Source organism: Haliaeetus leucocephalus, unplaced genomic scaffold (assembly GCF_000737465.1).
Source record: "Haliaeetus leucocephalus isolate CR32 unplaced genomic scaffold, Haliaeetus_leucocephalus-4.0 Scaffold229, whole genome shotgun sequence".
NCBI classification, from domain to species: domain Eukaryota; kingdom Metazoa; phylum Chordata; class Aves; order Accipitriformes; family Accipitridae; genus Haliaeetus; species Haliaeetus leucocephalus.
Window position 1 is genome coordinate 4,522,710 of NW_010972665.1, and position 21,718 is coordinate 4,544,427.

Here is a 21,718-nt window from a genome sequence, read left to right on the forward strand (position 1 = left end):
CCAGGAAAAGCAGGACTTTCAGCAGCGTTAGTGGTAGGCTGTGAAGGTGTCTCTGCTGCAGCATTTGAAGCTGAAACAAAGCATTAATTACTAGAGAGAGGAACCTCCAGTGCTAAAGCAGTGCACATTTAAGGAGTCACGTAAAACTAGTGAAGTCAAGTAGAATATGCTGAGAACATTTCTCAGGAAACTTGTACATATTCAAGTAACTATCAAACAACAGTTTTTAAAAAAACCCACTGAATATTTAAGAAGCAAAGGGAAACTGATTTTGATAGACAATATTTTGTATGGAAATTAACTATTACTTTTTGCTAAACACTAAAAGGGAGATTTTTAATTATTTTTTTTTAACCATGAGCTTAGCAGTTTGTTCCATTTACCTCACACCTGAGAACAAATCATTGATAGCAGAGCTGCATAAAAATGTACACAGAATTACCTTTAAAAATATGCATTATCACATTGGTGTTTTGATTGCAGGCACAATTTTATCAAATACACTAAATGCAAAGAGAAAAATATTAAACAAACAATATTACCAACTGCATCATCAGAGCAGCCCTTTGCATGGGAATGGTGCCTTAAGGGGAAGCCACCCATCTCCTCTGCTGAGCTTTGCAAATATGCTTCATTTGCAACAGTTGTGTCCATATCTTTTGTTCGATATCTGACTACTGTCAGTGGCCCACAGGTGGAAGGTAAATCTCCTCTGCACCACACTCTTATCATGAGGATGCAACACGGCATTATCAGAAGGAACACTTCTGTATTTATGTACTTTCCTTCTAGCTATATCTAAGAAAGAAGTAGCAAGGACTTTTCCTAACTTATGTTTGACATTAACAAAGGGATGGTCTTACAAATATTTTTCAACAATAAAGACTTGTATAACAGAAGTCACCCTCTGCAACAGTAGTTACCCTAAGCCAGTTTTGCTATAACTGTCTGAATACTAACCATGTTCTTGACATTCTTCAAATAATCATACTATTCAAAACTACACACAACATGATTTTTAAATGTGTTTGCTCTTCTTCATTTTAATGATAGAATACCACAGATACCTTAATTTAGAAAAAAAAAGGAAGTGGTAGATGTCAAAGATGTTAGCAAGGTATATTTATTCCCACTGTAGGAAAAGTTGCATGCTTTATATCAGAATAGATTCTACAACCGTGGCCATCTATCCAGAGGTCACAGAAGTCACTGCAGCACAGCAGAAAGTTTCTGAAGATAACTTTACAGTAGGTAACTGCCATGGCAGCAGCTATAAGCTCACTGAAACACCACAGAAACGGAGTAGATTAGACTACACTGAGATCTGGCTTACAAAAAGGCAGCTTTTAAAAATTATCAATTTCAATTAAGATAAACATTTATGAATTGTATGTGCGATGTATACACTTAATTTTCTATTTCTCCACTTTCTGAGCTAACAATTCAAATGTAAAGTTTTAAGTCCAGTCAAGTCCAGTTCTCAGTATGGTTCAGGTCACTCTTATGATAGCATGTACATCTACTTTATGCTCACCTACCCCATCTTCACACAGCATTATTTATAACTGGTAAAATTGAGGAGAAAAAATACTATTTATGTTTGATTAGCCATACAGTTCATGGGAGACTTAACAGAAAAGAAAGTTTAAGATTGGCATGTTAACACTAAAAGCAAGCTGATGGAGAAAGACTTAAAGTCAGCCACCTTTCTTCCCATATTACAACGTCATAGCTGATAATAAAGTAACTTCTTGGTCCTAGATATCGTCTCATACTGAGTTATTAGCATGTTCTTATTTTTATTATTTTAGTTTAACCACTAATTGGTTTTTGGTTTGTTGGGGGGGGGGGGGTTTTGGTTTTTTTTAAGAGACAAGACCCACTGAAATTACAGCAGTTTCACAAAATGTAAGGTAGCTATCTTAAAGGTGCAGTGATAAGCAGAAATGCTACAGCTACATTGCAGAATTGAATAGTCCAACGACAAAGAAACATGTACACTAAAAGAACTTAGAACTCTCCCACAGGACTGTGGACAGAAGCCCACCCTTTGATCCAAAGCAAAAACCCTGCAAAACAATACTTGGTATTGTCAATAATAAATAAATATTCAGGGGAAAAAAAAAAGGCATAAACAGAACTTAAACTAGCTGCAGTTACCACAGAAACCAGCAAGACTTACTCAACACTTCCTACTCTATTCCATTATCATTCAGTACCTCATGAACTCAAATGGAGAAGCATTGTTCCTATTCTTACGGAAACCCTGGAAATAGCCCACATCATTGTCACAGGAGATTAAAGCAATCTAGAACACATCTCTTGGATCCATTTATGTGCCGCTAAGGCCTATAAAAGATTAAAAATAACTAAACAAAGTCCACTTCTCAATAGAGAGGAGCAGAATCCAAACTATACCCTATGAACAGTAGGTAAGTAACAAACATTGGCAAGTAGATTCTAATCTGTGAACAATTGCGATCAACAGATCTGAACAGTGACACTAACACACTGAAAGGTACATTCTCAGCAGCTTTGTGTACTATCTTTATACAAATGCCCTAACTTGATAAGACTATGCCCTTTAGTCCTTATGACATTTCTCTTATTTGTTGACCAGGGTGAGGAAAGGGGAAATTTTATACAGATGTAATAGTATATAATCTAAAACGCATACAGAACTCTTTGCACCTCAGAAGACCTAAAAAAAAACCAAAACCCCAAATAATCTGCTACACACAGATTCAGAAATACACATACTGTTAAATAAACAAGATTGATGAATATTTGAATGATTATGTATTAAAGGTAACATGCTTCCCCATCACTCCCTTTTGACTAGATAAATGTCTCCTTTTTCTACTCTATTAATCTAAAGATGAAGAGTGAGTAAAATTTTGATCTAGTGATCAGAAGGTATGACTGCAAGCCATAAAATATGCTCCCCAGAGCAGTTCAGTTGTCTCTCTAGCACAGAGACAAATCTCTGACTGTGTTAATGAGAGATGCTTTTTAAGAAGAACAGAAAAGAATAGTAACTTTCTGTAGTCTGTTCCACTCATACAGTCTTTGGAATAGGTATGTTGGAAGATTACCCCTTCCCATTCTCTGTAATAGCTGTTTGCTGCCTGTTTGTCCAATCTATTTTTTGAACCTGTTGACACTGTCTACACAGTCTCCCTTTACAGAAGAAAACAAAAATAAATTCAGAAGTTCACTGATCTTCATATAAAAAAACCACTTTTAAAAAAATTGCTCTTAAGTTGATGTCTAACAACTTTCATAACTCACCCTTGTTTTTAGTATCTGGTTAATAACAGTTTGGCATAAATTGTCCACCAACTTCCTTTGTGAATGCTGACCATATCCCACACGAGCCATTTCTCCAAACTGAGAACTCCCAGCAATTTTTACCTTGTAAGGCAGCTGTTTTGCATCCTTATTGCTTTTGTTGCCTTTCTCTGTCCTTTATTCTGTCACTTTTAAGATATAAAATTAAGGACTTCACACAGGACTCAAGATGGGAGTATATAAAGATTTTTTTAAGTAGTAAAATTATGTCATCTCTCTTGTTCCTGACTATACCCAGAGTCAGTTATTTGAGAGAACTATCCATGATAATGCCAAAATCTTTCCTCAGCTGTATCTACCAGTTCTGGCTCCAGAATCATGTAAGTGTGGTTTAGATTTTTTTCCCCTTGATACTTTGCCCTACTTTTACACACACTGAAGTTCATCTGCCACATATTTGGTGCCATGGGTATGACTGTGCTACTAATTTCTACACTTTGAGGTCATCAGCTCCTTTGTGTTTTACTTTCTTCATCCATAAAATAAAAATAGTCATCTGCCTTAAAAGGCAGTTGTATACTTAATTTATTAACAGCTACTTATTGTTCTGTCATCCTTAGGGACATGTAGAAAGGCAAATTAATGGTTAATGTGATTAGATAACTTAAAATCATTATAACTTCCCTGAAAAGTTTAGCAGTCCCAAACATTCAGGTAAAATCTCATTTTTATGCTAGGAATTGGAAGTGGATTCAGTACTGCGTAGAAAAAAAAAAGTATGCTTGCTCTCCTGAAACAGGATGACAGTAAACCTTGTACTGAAACTTCAGTGTATCTTTTGAAATCTTTCAATCACATCCTGAGAAACACCAATTTTGCTTCAGTGAACTATTTTACTTGCTTATGAAAACAAGTCTTGATATGGGTCTTGGTTCAATGAACATATTAAAACAAAAACAAACAAAACAAACAAAAAACCAAACCACTGAGGACATGGAATATCCTGTGGTTCCTGCCTGTGCAGTCAGACCTGGAGGCTGAGAAGGCTTCCCCCTTCTCCTCTAGTTCAGAAATCTAGAGCACAATACAAGGGAAAATAGGGCACTAGTTATTTTTGCCTAACTAGGGGAGTTTATACGTCATGCCAAACTTTCCTTAACTATCTAAGAAAAATTGTAATGTCATAATAAATAGACTGCAAAACATATCTGGTTATCCAAAAATGCACATCCTTCACTGCTGAAAAACTAACGTCAGGTTTGGATTTGTAAAAGGCTTGAGTATGAAAGACTAAATCACTGAAGAATGCATTCAATTTCTATTGTCAAGTCAATTAATACAGTTTATTCTAAATTAAGTCCTAGTGAGTTTAACTGCATCCTAAGAATATTAGAAGTGCTCAGAAAAAAACTGTATGTTAATTCCACAAGAAGATTGGTTGCAAGATGTCTTCAAGATGAGAGGGTCCCACAATGGATAGAAAAAGAAAGACCAAAATTTACAAGAGCTTTGTTTATCCTTGAGAAAGCTTGTTAAACTCCATATTCAAATTGTCAGATGTTGCATACTCAGGGTTGCTCAAGGTTTCTCTTCCTGATTTGCAAATCTAGTATAATAGCTGATATTGTCAACAACACTGTCAAAAAATCTGTATGTGTATCAAATGTACCCGCCCTCCTCCAAATTTGTATCTGTCAGGGATACCAAATTATCCTTTGAGCACCTAGTCTCATTAAACTCATGAGAGAACTGTTAGTGCCTTTGGAAGTAGGAAGAAACCCCACACAATTTCTGTGCTGCTAAAATTCACTTTGGCTGCTAGGCAACTGTAACTTATTGCAAGGGGGGGGGGGGTTCCCCCTCAATGTTAAAAGAATTTGAGTCTTCTCCTTAAAAAAAAAAAAAAAAAATTACAGCAAGAGCAGAGAGTAAGGTGTGAAAATACCCTGAAAAAAACCTCAAGCAGTATATAGCATACTTACATTTTTTCCAGGAAAATCTACTATAATTACTTATATATTTAAAAATCTACTGGTTTTCCTTACTTGTATTTTTTCAAAACACTCCACCAGCTCTCAAGCAATTCATCTGAATACAAACTTAAAAAAAACCCCAAATAACCAACAACAAAAAAAGCAACCAGCCACCAATACATTTAATTCCATTGCTTTATGTATTTTTAGGGTACTCTTACATGTTACAATTTTTAATTAATCTCTTTATAACATATTTATGGACAAAACCTATGTCTTATCTAAGTAAAATAACTGACTTACACTTAAGAATGTTTGCTTGAGCAAGAGTATTACAAATTAGTTGCATTTCAGTACCACATATATTTATAATCAAACTGTGATCATTATAAACAAATTAGAAAACCTGTTATAGTCACAGAAAGATGCCACTCATCTTTCCCTCAATGAGCAGTGAGGCCTTCTAGTATTTTTAACAGTTCTTCAGAAGTCCAGTCTAGGGTCTAAAACTTTCCATAGCAAACATTTAGTGCACTCTCTATTCACCAGATGGTCTTTCATTCAGACTTTTAATCAAGTTTTCAAGTTTTGACACCAATTTCTCAGAAATGTGTTGACCTTGCAGAATGAGCCCCTCTGCCAAGCAGAGTCCCAAGATTTATTACTAAGCTCAAAACTTTGTTCTATCTTGTCAAAACATTTGAGACTTGCATTTTTCAACCTTTGAACATGTAGGACAGTCAGAGCTGGGAAAAAAGAATGACTGCTGGATTTTTAGGATAGATGAAGAGAATGTAGCAACAATTATACATTCCAACCAAACTACATTACAGAAAATTAATATTTTGTTTTAAAAGTATAGACTCACTTTTTAATTTAAGAAAGTACTTTCATATACGACTTCCTCATCTTTAGGTTTTTAAACGTAGTTAGTAAATATTAAGAACATTAAAAAAGCAGCCTCCTAGGGGGAGGAGATGCTTGGAATGTATTGGCTTTGTGTGGCAAGATTTTGGTAGTGGGTGGGGGGTTACAGGGGTGGCTTCTATAAGAAGCTGCTGGAAGCTTCCCCTGTGTTCGAGAGAGCCAATACCAGCTGGCTCTAAGACGGACCCACCGCCGGCCAAGACCGAGCCAATCAGCCATAGGGGTAACGCCTCTGGGATAACATTTTTAAGAAGGAAAAAAAGTTGTTGGGATGGACAGAAAACAGCAGCCAGAGAGAGGAGTGAGAACATGGAAGAGAAACAACCCTGCAGACCCCCAGGTCAGTGAAGGAGGAGGGGGAGGACATGCTCCAGGCACCAGAGCAGAGATTCCCCTGCAGCCCGTAGGGAAGACCATGGTGAGGCAGGCTGTCCCCCAGCAGCCCATGGAGGTCCACGGTGGAGCAGATATCCACCTGCAGCCCGGGGAGGACCCCACGCCAGAGCAGGTGGGTTCCCGAAGGAGGCTGTGACCCCGTGGGAACCCCGCGCTGGAGCAGGCTCCTGGCAGGACCTGCGGATCTGTGGAGAGAGGAGCCCACGGAGCAGGTTTTCTGGCAGAACTTGTGACCCCGTGGGGGACCTGCGCTGGAGCAGTGTGCTCCTGAAGGACTGCACGCCGTGGAAAGGACCCATGCTGGAGCAGTTCATGAAGAACTGCAGCCCGTGGGAAGGACCCACGTTGGAGAAGTTTGCGGAGGACTGTCTCCTGTGGGTGGGACCCCACGCTGGAGCAGGGGAAGAGTGTGATGAGTCCTCCCCCTGAGGAGGATGACGCGGCAGAAAATAACATGTGATGAACTGACCGTAACCCCCATTCCCCGTCCCCCTGTGCCGCTGGGGGGTGGGGGCTGGTAGAGAATACGGGAGTGAAGTTGTGCCCAGGAAGAAGGGAGGGGTGGAGGGAAGGTGTTCTGAGATTTGGTTTTATTTCTTATTACCCTGCTCTGGTTGATTGATAATAAATTGAGTTAATTTTCCCCAAGCTGAGTCTGTTTTGCCCATGACAGTAATTGGTGAGTGATCTCTCCTGTCCTTATCTTGACCCACAAGCTCTTTGTTATATTTTCTCTCCCCTGTCCAGCTGAGGAGGGGGAGTGATAGAATGGCTTTGGTGGGCACCTGGCATCCAGCCAGGGTCAACCCACCACAACAACTTAATTATTATACTACTGCCACTAATTGCTGTCCCCACGCTGCCCCCCCCTCAGCCGCCCAGGGCTTGTCTTCTTTTCTTTCTTTCAATGCTGCCAATCTAAAGGACATTTTCATCATGCAGTGATTAAAAAGCAAAGCCTTATACACTCAATTTTAGCACAATTTTGCCTGTTTCTGACTGACTTGCTTTTAGGTACTGCGAGAGTCAAGGCAATAGGCAAAACCACCACATGGCGCTTAGCACAAGCTAAGTAAAGCTCATCTATCTGCTATGCGCTTACAGGTCACATGTTAAAAATGAAACAAACAACAATTTGCTCCACCATTTGATCTCCTGGGTTTGCAATTGAAACAGTAATTTTTCTTTCTTTGTCAGTTTAAAGGAGAGTCCACATTCAGTCATTCCCTAGATTGAACTGTGGTAACTTCAACAATACACATATGACTTTCTCTTGTATATCAAACACTTCACCTAATTAAGGAAGTCTTTTTCTTCTTACTCAAATGATTAAAAAAATTAATTTCAGGAAGCAAAATCAGTTCATAAACACCTTTAATTTCCTGCTTCTTCAGATTAATTATGAATGTGTCTGACTCTTCTTTGAGAAACCCACCTCAGGAATATTTATCTGATACTTCCATCATCTACAGCATTACATAGCACTTCAAAGTAAATCAGTATTTCCCAGAACAGATTTTAAGTAAACTGTTACCTTTTATTGTTATTTGTATTTTTGTCACTCAATATCAACTGCAAACAGAACTGCATGGGTTCGATCAGCACATTCTTAAATCATGTGCTTATGCAATTTAACATTGACACATTTTTAAATAATATGTAAAATTCTTATCTACATTATTTAAAAGCAAAAGTCACATTTTCAAAGGTTGTGCCACAAAGAACATTAAGTTCCAGTTGTGCTTTTAAAAGGTAAAGAATGAGGAGAAAAGGATATTCCGACGGCACAACTGTAGACAGCATGCCTAGCCAGCTCAGTTTTCTGGACTACTTCAGAAAACAAAAAAGGTTTCTAACTGAAGGACATTCTGGATCACCCTCTGCAAATATCTTCCTCCAAAGCCTGTCCTTCAGATGAAACTGGGTAGTGAGAATATTGCTTTGTGCATAAACGACTTCTGAAATGTCAAGTGTAGAATTTAGCTCCTAAAGCAGTAAGAATCTCTAGTTCTGTTTCAGTACTTTATGTGTACAATATTCACATAAACTACGGAATCAACTGCAATATTAGCACAATCCCACGTACATGCCACTTTTATGTCTATTCCGTCTAAACTTGCTGTCATTAACAGACAAGAACTACGTGCTATGAGACACTCAGTTGACATAATGATAAAACAAGTGATGGTCAACTGCTTTGAAAACTTGATGGTTTAATTACTTAGCAAGTAAATTTCCCATTCTTGTTTGTCATGCTTCCCCCCCCCCAAAAAAAAATTATCTTTTTAACAAAATGAAAGCTACTCCTAGAGATTGAAAGAACAGAAATCTGTTTTCTGATGGTTCTCTGCTGGAATTCATACAAAAACACTCTGAGGAGCAGGGAACGGGGGCAACTCCTACCTCATGTAACCAAGAGCTAAGGGTTACAAGTGGAGATATTAACAGGATATATTTGAGACACTATCCTTTCCAATAAACCTGCTTTCAGGTATTCACATGATGCGGTTGAAGCATAGCAAGAAATGACACAAGGCAAACATTTTGTATTGAAGAACCAGACATAATTGACCACTTCTGTGGAGCAATGCATGAAACTGGCGGCACCAATTCTTCTGTGCTCCAAAAGAAGAAAGAGTAGGTACAAACAAAACTGGGTTTTACATAAGAGCACCAGTATGACAAGCTTTTGTGCCAGGGAGACAGTTAATTCTGCCAGTGTTCAGAATCACTTCCATAGAGGATGTGTGAAAGTTTTTCTGTATACAGAGATTAATTTGCACAATACGCATATCTCTAGCTTCATGTAGTTAGCTCTAACACATACACTTAAAAAATACTGCCAAAATTTAAATGACAAGCCTGTTTTTTTCCACAACTCACAGCAAACACTGCTGGCAGGCCCAGACATCCATCACAAATAGGTTTTACGAAATTTTCACATACTTAAGGTTATTTATTTTTATTTGAAACAGAACATTTAATTGGAGTCAAAAGCAAAATATTTCAAAGTTTGAGAAGGTTTTAATTTCCCCTCTCTTTGTTTAGTCTTTAAAAGTAATTATTCCTCTTTTACCAATGGAATGGGAGGGGAGGAGACTAAGAATATGTTTTTTTGGGGGGGGGTGGTTTTTGGTTTTGTTTTTTTTTTTCTTTTATTTAGATTACAGAGCTCTTCCCTCCCCCACAACTACCAATGAATTAAACATTTTTAAGAAAACTAGTGTGGACGGGAATCATCTCTTTCAAAGATTTCAGAGCCACTGTGTTTCTCAGGAATGGATTAAATCATTTCACTAACTGTCTCCAATGACCCAGATAATGAATAACAAGAAACACCTCTTACTTTCCAGTAGATGCACTGAAATGCATGACTTGGAAAATGTTTTTTCCAAAATAATGTTCAAACTAAAAAAAATAAAATTGTTTTCAACTAGTTCTACAGCTACAATGATGAAGGCAGCCTTCTGGTTTGCGTCTTAAAGGTTGCCTACTGATTTGTATCTATTGTCTAAACAGAAATGTTTGATTTCACAAGAGAATTGGGCAAATGTTCCAATGTTGATGTAAATGTCTGATTTTGTACTACAACTACAGTGATGTGAAGCTGTGACTTTTAAAAATAAATTGTCTTGTATTTTCCATACTGTTGGCCTTTATTTTATTCACCTGTGGGTAGCCATGAAGTTTAAATATTTAAGACGCAATTATAGGAGCAGCCACTATATAAATATTTGTTCCAACACTCACAAAGCACCTAGACAAACTGATCTGATAAATTAGGCAGTTATTTTGTAAGGTTACTGAGGAAGAAATAAAAGCTAGACCAGACATGTCAAAGATATGGTGACAGACTCCAGTAGATAGAGGTCCAAAAAACATTCAGTTTTGGCTCCACAAACAGCACTTGACATTCCAGTAAGATTCTCTTTGGAGAAAATGACTGTCCAGGTAAGAATAATGATGAGAGTTTTTTCTATGAGCAGAAAACACAAATAAGACACTGATGTGTGTTGAACACTTTGCTAACTTGTCTCCTTCACTTGTCAAATAAACCCAGGCAGCAGTTACACAACAGCCTTCAGGTGATCATGCTGAACTAAAAATCAGTTATAACTCTTTTCCCATGTCCATTTTCAGTGGACCACCTTTAAAACTTTTTTGTAAACATTGGATGTATAAGATTGATTTTAATTTAAACTCTCACCATATAAAAATGTACTATAATTTCTTTAGCTGAAGATATCTCATACAATTTTGATTTCATAACACTGTAAAGCCACCAGTTCTTCTTCAAGCAAAAAAAGAAAAGTAATTCCACACTTTGATTCAGAAATATAATAGCTGGCAGGAACAGGCTGTGTTAGGTTAGTAGGAATTCACGAGTAAGCCATAATATTTTCAAACAATATACTTTGATAAAAATATTGACTTGACTTAGCTACATCCTATATCTACAAATAACGTGAATATTCTCTCTAGCACAAATATTCATTGAAGCAGTTAACCTTTAGCAAATATAACCATAAAGTAAAATTTAAATAAACAGTCAATGTTCACACTGGAAATGGTCCTCCAGAAATTACATCCTATCAATTCAAATCCTGAAACTGATGAGTGCTATGTTAAAATAAATGCATCTTGTTTTCTAAACTGAACAAAATTAACTAACAGACTCCATACATTGCTACTTATTTCTCAGATGGTTAGTTACATTGATGAGCCCAGATGCATGCAATACCTGCTGTTATACCTCGACAAGAATATAAATATACTCTCAGAAATAATCTGACCCAATGATGTTGGCCACTGTGGTGGTGCATTTCTTTCCCCCTCTCTGGGCTGATCTACGAACTCAGGGAGTCTCACTAGGCCTTAGCATAAGTGTAATGAGTTGGGTGGATTAAGCATCCCTTGACCATACCAGTGACTCTTACACGGCTAAGGCAGGGAGACATGCAGACTGTCTCAAGGAATCCTGCTGTCTGGTGACAACAAAAAAAAAAAAACACCAAAAGTAGAGAAAACTATTTCTCTCATACAAACCTTGAGACATCCCAGCCCTCTCCTGACAACTTTAGAGCATCCCCTATCTGAATCTTAAGTCATTCTCCAACAGCCCCAGAATATTCGTCATCTGAATCATGACTGATGTGAAATGGTACCAGCGCAGCTGGAATCCCAGTAATTTGTTGATGACTGAAGTCAATCACCTCCCGAACCTATAAAGAGCGGTACTAAGTTGAGAACCTTTGAGCTCTCCTGGACCACAGTGGGCTGTGACCAGCATCTCCCTCTGAGCAGGAAGCCTCTCACAGCTCACAGACTTTTCTGTTTGTGAAGATTGGAGGTCTGTCGCCAAAAGCCAACAGGACCTGGGCTGATACTCTCTGTTCCTTGAGGCTCAACGCTTTGCCCGTTGAGAAAGATGCAGAAGCATTCAATGTGGATATTTTCACTGAACTCGAGGGGAATTTTTAACAGGTATACCTCTTTTACTTGCTTATATGTATATCTCTTAGTGCCTTTATGCATGTGTGTGTGTACTAACGTGAATATTCTATAGCAAGTATATTACAAGTTACTGCTTTTCAAATCTACATTTAAATTACTGTCATGAACTTTATTCAACTATGAATGAATCTCAGGCTGTTATTATACTTATAATCCCTTAGATATAAACCGTTGACCAAGTCTGGGACTAGGAGTCGATCCAGCCGCACCTAGACTACAACAGGAGTTTAGAAAGCAAGAGGGTCTTCTCTGAACCTCGTGACTCAATGGGAGGGTCTCCCTTACTCTTTTTACATTCCCCATCTCTGTACGAATCACCAGAAATCAATTCTAACTCAATTTTTCATTATATATTTCTCTTTTTTAACTTACTGCATTTTCAGTCTCTGTATACCTAATTTTAGTCTGATTCTAACTCAATTTTCCCACGTGCATTTCATCCATATATTAAGTTATAGAGTGAACTTTGCCATCAAATTCTGTGAAGTTGCGCTTTTACTTAAATTCCTATTAAATAATTTTTCTTTTGCTAATACCGTTGGAAGTGATTCTTTGAGTGGTCCAAACCACTCCCTTTCATGACAGCCAGCTGTCTACAAAAAACTCTGGAAATAAACTAGTCCCTTATAAGATGCAATGGTAAACTGCAAGTACAAAAAAAATACCCCTAAAGAAATAAAGTCATCAAATGGAATTGAATAAGTTCTCCCAGTATCTTGAATAAAAATACAGAGTAAAATGTGTTCTATATTTTAGGTTTTGGTCTTGATTGTTTATTTGTGTTTGTGCTCACATATACCTCAGGCCAATTTCTGATTGCATAGCTAGTAGCATAGGACTCTGGTTTTGGGTGATTTCCAGCCTTGATACTTAAATTGGAACAAGAAGTATGGCTCTAAGTTTGTCATTTTTAATGCTGAAGGTGTCAGGAAAACATGCAAAAGATCAACATGCCACTTTTCTTAAGACAGTTTCACATAGAAGACATGTAGTGCTAAAAGCAGCAATGGAACATGTTTTCAAGCTACTGATAAAAAGTCAGCATTTAACATAAGCAAATGGACAGAAGGTCTTTTTAAGAAAAAATAATCAAAATAATATTATTGCAGAACTAAACAAGGCAGTAGCAACTGAGCCACTTCAACTTTTCTCTGTGAAAGACTTGATTGGGAAGTGCAGTTTCTTGTCTTTTCCTTCCCTCCCCCCACCCAAATAATTACTCTGTAGACCAGAACTGACTCACAGTAAAATATCTCTTAACTAAATGTCGTGGTTTAACCCCAGCCAGCAACAAAGCCCCCCCCACCCGCTCACTCGCTCCCCCCCATCCAGTGGGATGGGGGAGAAAATCAGGAAAAGAAGTAAAACTCCTGGGTTGAGATAAGAACGATTTAATAGAACAGAAAAGAAGAGACTAACAATGATAATGATAACACTAATAAAATGACAACAGTAGTAATAAAAGGATTGAAATGTACAAATGATGCGCAGGGCAATTGCTCACCCCCCTCCGACCGACACCCAGCCAGTCCCCCAAGCGGCGAATCCCTCCCGCCCCCACTTCCCAGTTCCTAAACTAGATGGGACGTCACATGGTATGGAATACACTGTTGGCCAGTTTGGGTCAGGTGCCCTGGCTGGGCATGAGAAGCTGAAAAATCCTTGACTGTAGTCTAAACACTACTGAGCAACAACTGAAAACATCAGTGTTATCAACATTCTTCACATACTGAACTCAAAACATAGCACTGTACCAGCTACTAGGAAGACAGTTAACTACATCCCAGCTGAAACCAGGACACTAAAGTAAGCAATCAAGGACACAAATTCTGTTTTCAGTTTAACCCAAACTAGTTCCACAGTCTCACTGGGATTCTCAAAATTTTTAAATGGGATTTAAATCACTTTAGCTGTTAGTTTATAAGTACATGAATTCTAACAAGGAAACTAATCAAAATCACACAGGAGATACCTTTTACTGCAGTGAACTCCACAGAAAACCCTTGGCAATTAAGTATGCTTTGACAAAGCTTTAAAATAATCACATTCAAATACAGTGAAAACTACAAAGCTTTTTCAGTGGAACTTTAAACCACATATTATCAATATCTGATTTGTAGCTCTATTTGATTCATAACTGTTCACATGTTTGAAAGATTTCCTAAGTTAATAAGGAAAAAGATCAAGAAAACTAAAAATCTTTATCAGACTGTTGAAAGTATCACAAATCCCACTGCATGGCCAATTCAAACTTGACTTTGCTTTACAGTCCTGACCACTATCTACATTTGTAACACTGTGCTTATTTTCCAAGTTGGCTTCCATTTTTGCTAGCACAATTTTACTTCCAGACAAAATAGGCCTATAGTTTTACCACGTAATATGAAATTACTAAACTCAGTGTTTGTAGCATAGTTGGAAATCACGGTGCCAGAATATTGAAATAGGCTGAGGGGTGGGCTGGAAGTCAGTTTTTCTTTCTGTCTCTGCTTCTCTTTTGCAGTGGGAGTCTACTATTTTACTTCCAAAAGAGAAAACTGGGATTGATTCAGCGCTGATGCAACAAACCAATCAAAAATCCTCCACTAATGCTGGGACACAGTGTTTGTTAAAAAAAAAAGTTCTTTAAAATAAGAATACAGAAAATCATAGAAAACTTACAAGTACTCTGCCAGTTAACGTCTGGGCAGATATCATGACTCCTGCCCAGTCCTTCACGGAGGTCATCCATCCCACTTCTGCTGCCACATTCTCCTCTTTTTCATCTGTTGGTTTGCAGGCCCCATCTACCTGTGTATCTCCACCACCGTTGATCTTCTGGGCCTCCTGCAAAGTAAGTATTTGGGTTAGTCAATGTTTAGCAACTTGACAGTGGAAGTCAGCGTATGGTTGTGGCTACGAAAAAAGCAAATCAGTCTTCCCGGATTTGGGCTAGATGAAATTAAGCACCTACTTGGCCATATCTCTTCAGAAATAATAGAAATAGAAATGTTCTATGACGTACCAGACTAACAACTAGATAATAATACTCTCCTTGACATTACATCTTAAAAACATATATTTGGCATCAGATATGCTATATGTTCCTTCCCTATACACAGCATAATTGCCAAGAGCTATGTATGCAATTATAGAGCTACATACAAATGAGTTTGTCAGACATGCCTGAAGGACCTTTTGATGTATTAATTCAAAACAACATGTACTAGCTGTGAACATAATTTATGTACAATTTTAATTTACTATCACTAGAATTGATTTTGAGTAAACCTTCACTGAGAAGCATGATGTAACAAGACAATAATTATCAAGTGTGAGGGGAACAAAATATACCATAAAGAATCTGCAGGGAGCTGCCATGCTATCAGTGAACCAGTGTTTCAATAAAAGTTTTTAATATATCACAGGAATTCTTCTGTCAGTAAATGGCTCTCATAGAATGGAGAGCTAGAAATTAAAGAGGACCCTCAGCTGCACTAAGCTGACTGATGAGTCACATGCATTGGAATTCATATCGGTCTCTCACAGATGCTGCAGTAAGGATGTTGTGCTCTGTGGCTGCCTGCTGTGTGTTACAGTCATGGATGCTGCACAAAAATCCAGGGAAATGATAGGAAAAGCCAGCCAGGATTGTATAGCGTTTAAAACACATCATATGCAAAGAATCAGACTGTGCCATGAGCATGCCTTTGGTAACAGCATAATACTAATGACTTCCTGAATACTTGGAAAGTTATCCTAAACAAGCATAGGGGAGTGTCATGGCTTAACCCCAGCCAATAGCTAAGCACCACACAGCTGCTCAACTCACTCCCCCTACCCCCACCCAGTGGGATGGGGGAGAAATTCAGGAAAAGAAGTAAAACTCGTGGGTTGAGATAAGAACGGTTTAATAGAACAGAAAAGAAGAAACTAATAATGATCATGATAACACTAATAAAATGACAGCAGTAATAATAAAAGGATTGGAATGTACAAATGATGCGCAGTGCAATTGCTCACCACTCGCCAAACAATGCCCAGTTAGTTCCCGAGCAGTGACTCCCCCCAGGCCAACTCCCCCCAGTTTATATACTGGGCATGACGTCACATGGTACGGAATACCCCGTTGGCCAGTTTGGGTCAGCTGTCCTGGCTGTGTCCCCTCCCAACTTCTTGTGCCCCTCCAGCTTTCTCGCTGGCTGGGCATGAGAAGCTGAAAAATCCTTGACTCTAGTCTAAACACTACTGAGCAACAACTGAAAACATCAGTGTTATCAACATTCTTCACATACTGAACTCAAAACATAGCACTGCACCAGCTACTAGGAAGACAATCAACTCTATCCCAGCTGAAACCAGGACAGGGAAGCAGCAAAATTCAGTGCTGAGGCAAGTACTGAGCACTTGAACTGCACCCAAAGATCTACATTAGTGCTTCAAGCACTCTGCACAGACCAATACCTTTAAAGATCTCGTTTATAGATAACTTGCCTGTAGGCCACTAAGCAGGAAATCAATTGCCATTAATCCCCTTTGGGATATCCGTTACACAAGCAAAGATGTTTGACGCTGGTTCACTGATTATTACTACAGTAGGAATATTACACTACAACAGTCAAAATGCATAGCTGTGAGATGGTCTTGAGGACACAGCTGGACATAAAGGTAATGGCACTTCCTGAGAGCAGTACTGAACTAGTAAGGCTGTTGCACTGAATCTGTCAGCAAAGGACAGTAGAGCAACACTAAAAATGTAATATGGAGACCAACAGTTGTTTTTAGAGAATCTCAGTATTACAACTCAATTAGCTAATCAGATTGTTCCCTGTTAGTCTCCCTCCTGAAATGCGGGCTCTGCCTTCTTACCAGCAATTATAGCACAGTGCATGATGTGGCTATATTGATAGTACCGAATTATTTGGAGTTACAACAGTAATTCAGTACTTCCTAAGCAAATAACCAGAGAAAAGATAAAAGCTACTTTGTATTTGCATAACAGGACGTCATTCCCTGACAAATTTGGATACAGTGAATCAGATGTTTTGCACTGGGCAAGAAAGAGGTATACTGCATTGCACACACACAGAGCACAACCTACAGAAATGAGCTCACTGCTTAGGACAGTGATGTATGGTACAGCGCAAGGCATTTCCAGGAGAGTAACGCTTGGCTAGGGACAATTTCTGACCCATATCATCACCAAGCCATATAGAACAGTCCCAAAGAAATGTCTTGACCACCATCAGTGTTTTGATTATAAACCAGGAAAGAGAAACCTAGCTTCTTTTGGGTTTTTTTGTTGGGGTTTTTTTGAGTGGATGATGTGGCTGTACGTACCAGACATTGTAATAAAACAAAATATTGAGGTTTAGGCATCCTAGACACATCTCTAAGGCCCTGGGGGCAGTCAGAGGCCTCACTGGCCCTGACTCTTCCCCAGGGTCCCCCCCACCCTGCCTGTGGCCCAGGGCGCCATTTCAGCCCAGCCCAGGGCCAGCAGCTCCCCACAGCCCTGTCCTACCCAGCCATGGGCCTCGCTGAGCCAGGCCCCACCAGCCCCGCCAGCCCACAGCTCGTTCCCCTCACCAGGCCAGATCCTTACCCTCACCCACAGGCTGACATCCCAGGCTGGCCCCGGCCTGCCCCCAAAGAGATGCTGATGCCCAGGGCTGGGGGGCTGCCCCCGCCTGCCCCGCTCCCTGGCTGGGGTGGTGGGACAAGGCCCCGGCTGCCAGGCCCGGCCCTGCTGGCCTGGGCATCCCCTGGCCCTTGGGAACCCCCCAGCCCCGCACCGCCCTCACAGCTACTGACCTCCTACAGATTACATGTGCCATTTACTTCTCTCTTCCCACCAGTTCGTCTGCCCTTTGTACCTATTACAGCTCGTCTTTCAGATTGTAAACTCTACACACCAGATTTTACTGCACGGTCCTCCTATGCATAGCACAGTGGTCTTTTATGCTCTGTACAAGTTTATGCTGAATGAAAGTATTAATGTGGTTTTCATAGTAAAGATGGTGTAATTATCTCTTCCTCTCAGATAAGAAACTGAGATGGTGATTAAGTGCCTAACTCAGTCACCAGAGAAGTCATCGGCAGAGTGAGGATGAAGCCACAGACGTTCTTGATTTTTCCACCCAGCAGCCCTTCTCAGGGATGAGAAATCTCAGGGATGCACACCTTGCTAAAAAAATTCATAATTACGGATTTTGGTATAGAAAGTCACAGAACTACAGATCATTAAACAAAAAGAGCTGAATGGAAAAGTCCATTTCATGGTAGTGAACTTGAAAGTATTAAGGTTGGAAAATTCTGTTATTGTTTACATACTCCTTCCTTACCCCCAATGTTTTTGTCAATATATCAAACTGAATTTTAAAGACATGATTATTCATAAGATTATAAAAATGAAATTTCCTAACACTCAATAAAATAGTAAGAAATTTAATTCATGGAAAGAGAAAGGTAGATTTTATATTTTCAAAAGGTTCTAATACCCTACAGTTCTTTTTGCTGTACTGACTTTTGGTTGCCAGTAGACTAGAGCAGTAAGATGTGACAGACTTATTCAGTATCTGATTCTCTTAAAGTATTAAAGTCTGTAATACATTTGAAGGGCTGTATTTCTGCATTTATACCACTTATTTCACCTCTATTAAAATCTCCCACCCATATTATTTCTTAAAAAAAATATAAGTGAAATAATCATCCCCTGCCAAGTATCATTTGGAGCAGAGTCTCATGATCAGCTACATACCGACTAACTCTTGCCATTATTGTAGCTATAATTAATATGGAGATTACTTGCTGTTATGTAATACTTGTATTCAGTTGGGATATTTTATATTTTTCATCTACATGGCCAGCTTCTTAGCTTACTTAATTGGCAGTTAAGTATTAAGAAAAGTTTATTCCCAAGTCATCACACAATTGTGCAGAGACCTCTAAAGGAGATTTAAAGGCTGCTTTCATTTACACTGTGTACAAAGCAGTCCTGTTATTAACTGTATAGTCCTGTTCCATTGCTATTTCTTCACCTCAAAGCATTGAGTAACCAACACCACAACCTGAAAAAGGTGCTTAAAAAAATAACCTGACAGTGACGGTAATTGTTTAATTATTTACAGGCTCAGTATCTACAAGTAAAGTAATACTATCTTTATTCACTCTGCTTACCTTTTGTTTCACAAAGTGTTCATTATTTTAATTACCTGATGACAGGAACATTCAGGTAGATTAAGTGAGAAGCAGAATATTTTGTGAAATATGTATTTCCTGAACTTAATGACAAAATGGAACAGAATGCATAATGAGAAGGGGTGTACAGGAATCCAGGAATCAGGATTCACTGTTCTACCAATGGTTTGACACGGACCTGGACCAGATAATTCAATGATTTGTCTTATACTTTCAACAATAAAAATTGATGTAGATTACACAAGTGCTGGGATGCTTAAACACAATTCTCTTAAGAAAGCAGACTTCAAAAAGGGAAAAGACACTCAAAAACTGTTTTCAGTTTTGAAAATGTAGTCCTGCCTGCTTCACTTTACCTGTCTCTAGAATATCCATACAGACATAGAACTAATGCACAGACACTCCATTCAACCCAGGACTGCACAAAATAAAATCAGAAAATGTTTATGAAAACTTAAAACGTCATCTGAAAATAATTTGCCCTTTTAGAAGCCCTAAAAAACCAGGACACTGTGAGGACAACCTGGTAAGCACTCTCTGAAGTATGGTACTGAAAAAAAAACTTGGTCTCTTGCTAAAATATGTTAGAAAACAGAGGAAACAGGCAGGTAATGTGAGGGCGAAGAACTGGGTTAAAGTCTGGTGAAACAAAGAAAAGGACTTCTGATATCCCTGCTTATCTAACATTGAACTAGTATGAATAGCATGCAAAAATCATGAAGTATCAACTGTAATGAGAATACAGGGCATCGAGTCATGCCCACATCACACAAGAGGAAGCAGTACACTCAATTTAAGCAGATGTTTAAAAACAGTAATACCAATGGAGCAAGCCCAGTACCGGCCTTGGAATTCCATCCTAGAGAACATGAGATAAGAAAGGGCATGCCAGAATGGCAGTTGCAACTGGTTTGAAGGCAAGTGCTGCTTTAGATAATGATGCCAGCAACTTGCAATTTTATGTCTATTAACTGCCCTCAATTAACAGCATTGCATTCCTAGAGCCTGCATTTTAAGAAATGTTTTATATCAGATCAACAACACTTTCATACTGGCCACTCCCATACACTGGAAATCCACATTCATGTTCCTTTCCTTTTCATTCATTTGCTTCCCCAAAGCCACCAACAGATGCTACGTGAAGAGGGATAATTTTGCATATAAGACTATTTCTCCTTTCTGTTAGGCAGACCTCTAAAACACTGAGTTTAAAGTTATTAGACTTCTATCAGTAATTCAATTACATGCCTGTAGATACATTTTCTCACCATTTTGATAACTCCGAACAGAGGCCTTAAATTTTTATAAAACCATAATATCATGCTGCATTCTCAGCAGCTGGGCAACATACAGTGTATGTCAAGACATCAGGTACCTCCTGAATATGTTGCCACAGTAGATGTTCTCCAACAGATACAGTCACCATCAGTAGTCTTCATCTTAATAGTTACTAAGTACCAGTTCATCCAGTGCTACAAACAAGCAAAACAAAAAAACCTGAAGCAGTTCACCTGTTCTGTTTAGCAAACACAGGATTTCACTGAAATATTAATAAAGAGGGCAGATGGGAATGTGAGAAATAAATAGCTGTATGGAGACTTAGAAAACTCTTTGAAAAGAGTCAGTCTTACAGGAAAGAGAAAGCAAAGGCTAAACCAACTAAATGTGAGCTAAGAGATACTCCCTATAAACTGGCCTATCCACTGCATTTCTTTCAATATTAAGGTCTTAGTCAACATTAGGTTACATTGGTGTCAGTTACCATATTGCAGCTATGGTTTGGCTAGTTTCAAAGGATTAATTATTGATACCCAGAAAAACATTATTCCTCTCACTGAGTAAAAGGAAACAGAATGATCAGTGGAAAACATGGCTGATGAGATAGCCAAGCATTTTTCTCTCATAAAATATTCACAAGCTATGTAATTTGGTGTTTGCAAATTTGGCAGGTTAAGAAAAATTAAGTCCAAAATAGATTCCAAAACTTTTCTTATTACTTTAAGAGATGGTAAACTCCTGTGAAACAACTATTGTTTTTGCTTTCTACATTCCTGCAGAAATTCTGAGAAGCTCCTTGCCAGTCATTACTTACAACTAGAACCTTACTTCCTGTGCTGGAAAAAAAAAAAAAAAAAAAAAAATCTTTCACTGTGAAGAGACTAGGTTCCAAGACCAATACATTTTCTCTTTTTCCAGTGACCAGCTTCTCTGTTGCACTTGTGCGTACATTCAGTAACCCTGAAAGACTTTTTTTTTCTGTGCCCTTCATATTCCTGGTATGGGTTACTTGTATAAAACCCCCTTTTCATGTCATTGTTTTGACTGACAAAAATTGCTGCAGTAGAGGAATTAATTCTAAAACCTTGACCTGAGAGGAAAGGGAAACTAGATTAGTAAAATACAGTGTTCCAGCCATGATCCCACAAACAGCATAACAG

The 21,718-nt window shown here is 38.7% G+C and overlaps 1 protein-coding gene across 14 annotated transcripts in view; it reads right to left on the reverse strand.

Annotated features, from left to right (window-relative positions):
* Window positions 1-21,718, reverse strand: part of KCNMA1 (potassium large conductance calcium-activated channel, subfamily M, alpha member 1) — a 523,274-nt gene that overhangs the window by 369,226 nt on the left and 132,330 nt on the right. For all 14 annotated transcript variants that reach the window (XM_010567822.1, XM_010567820.1, XM_010567818.1 and 11 more), the window contains exon 2: window positions 14,763-14,927. In XM_010567822.1, the coding sequence (XP_010566124.1) occupies window positions 14,763-14,927 (165 nt within the window). The remainder of the gene's footprint in view (window positions 1-14,762; window positions 14,928-21,718) is intronic.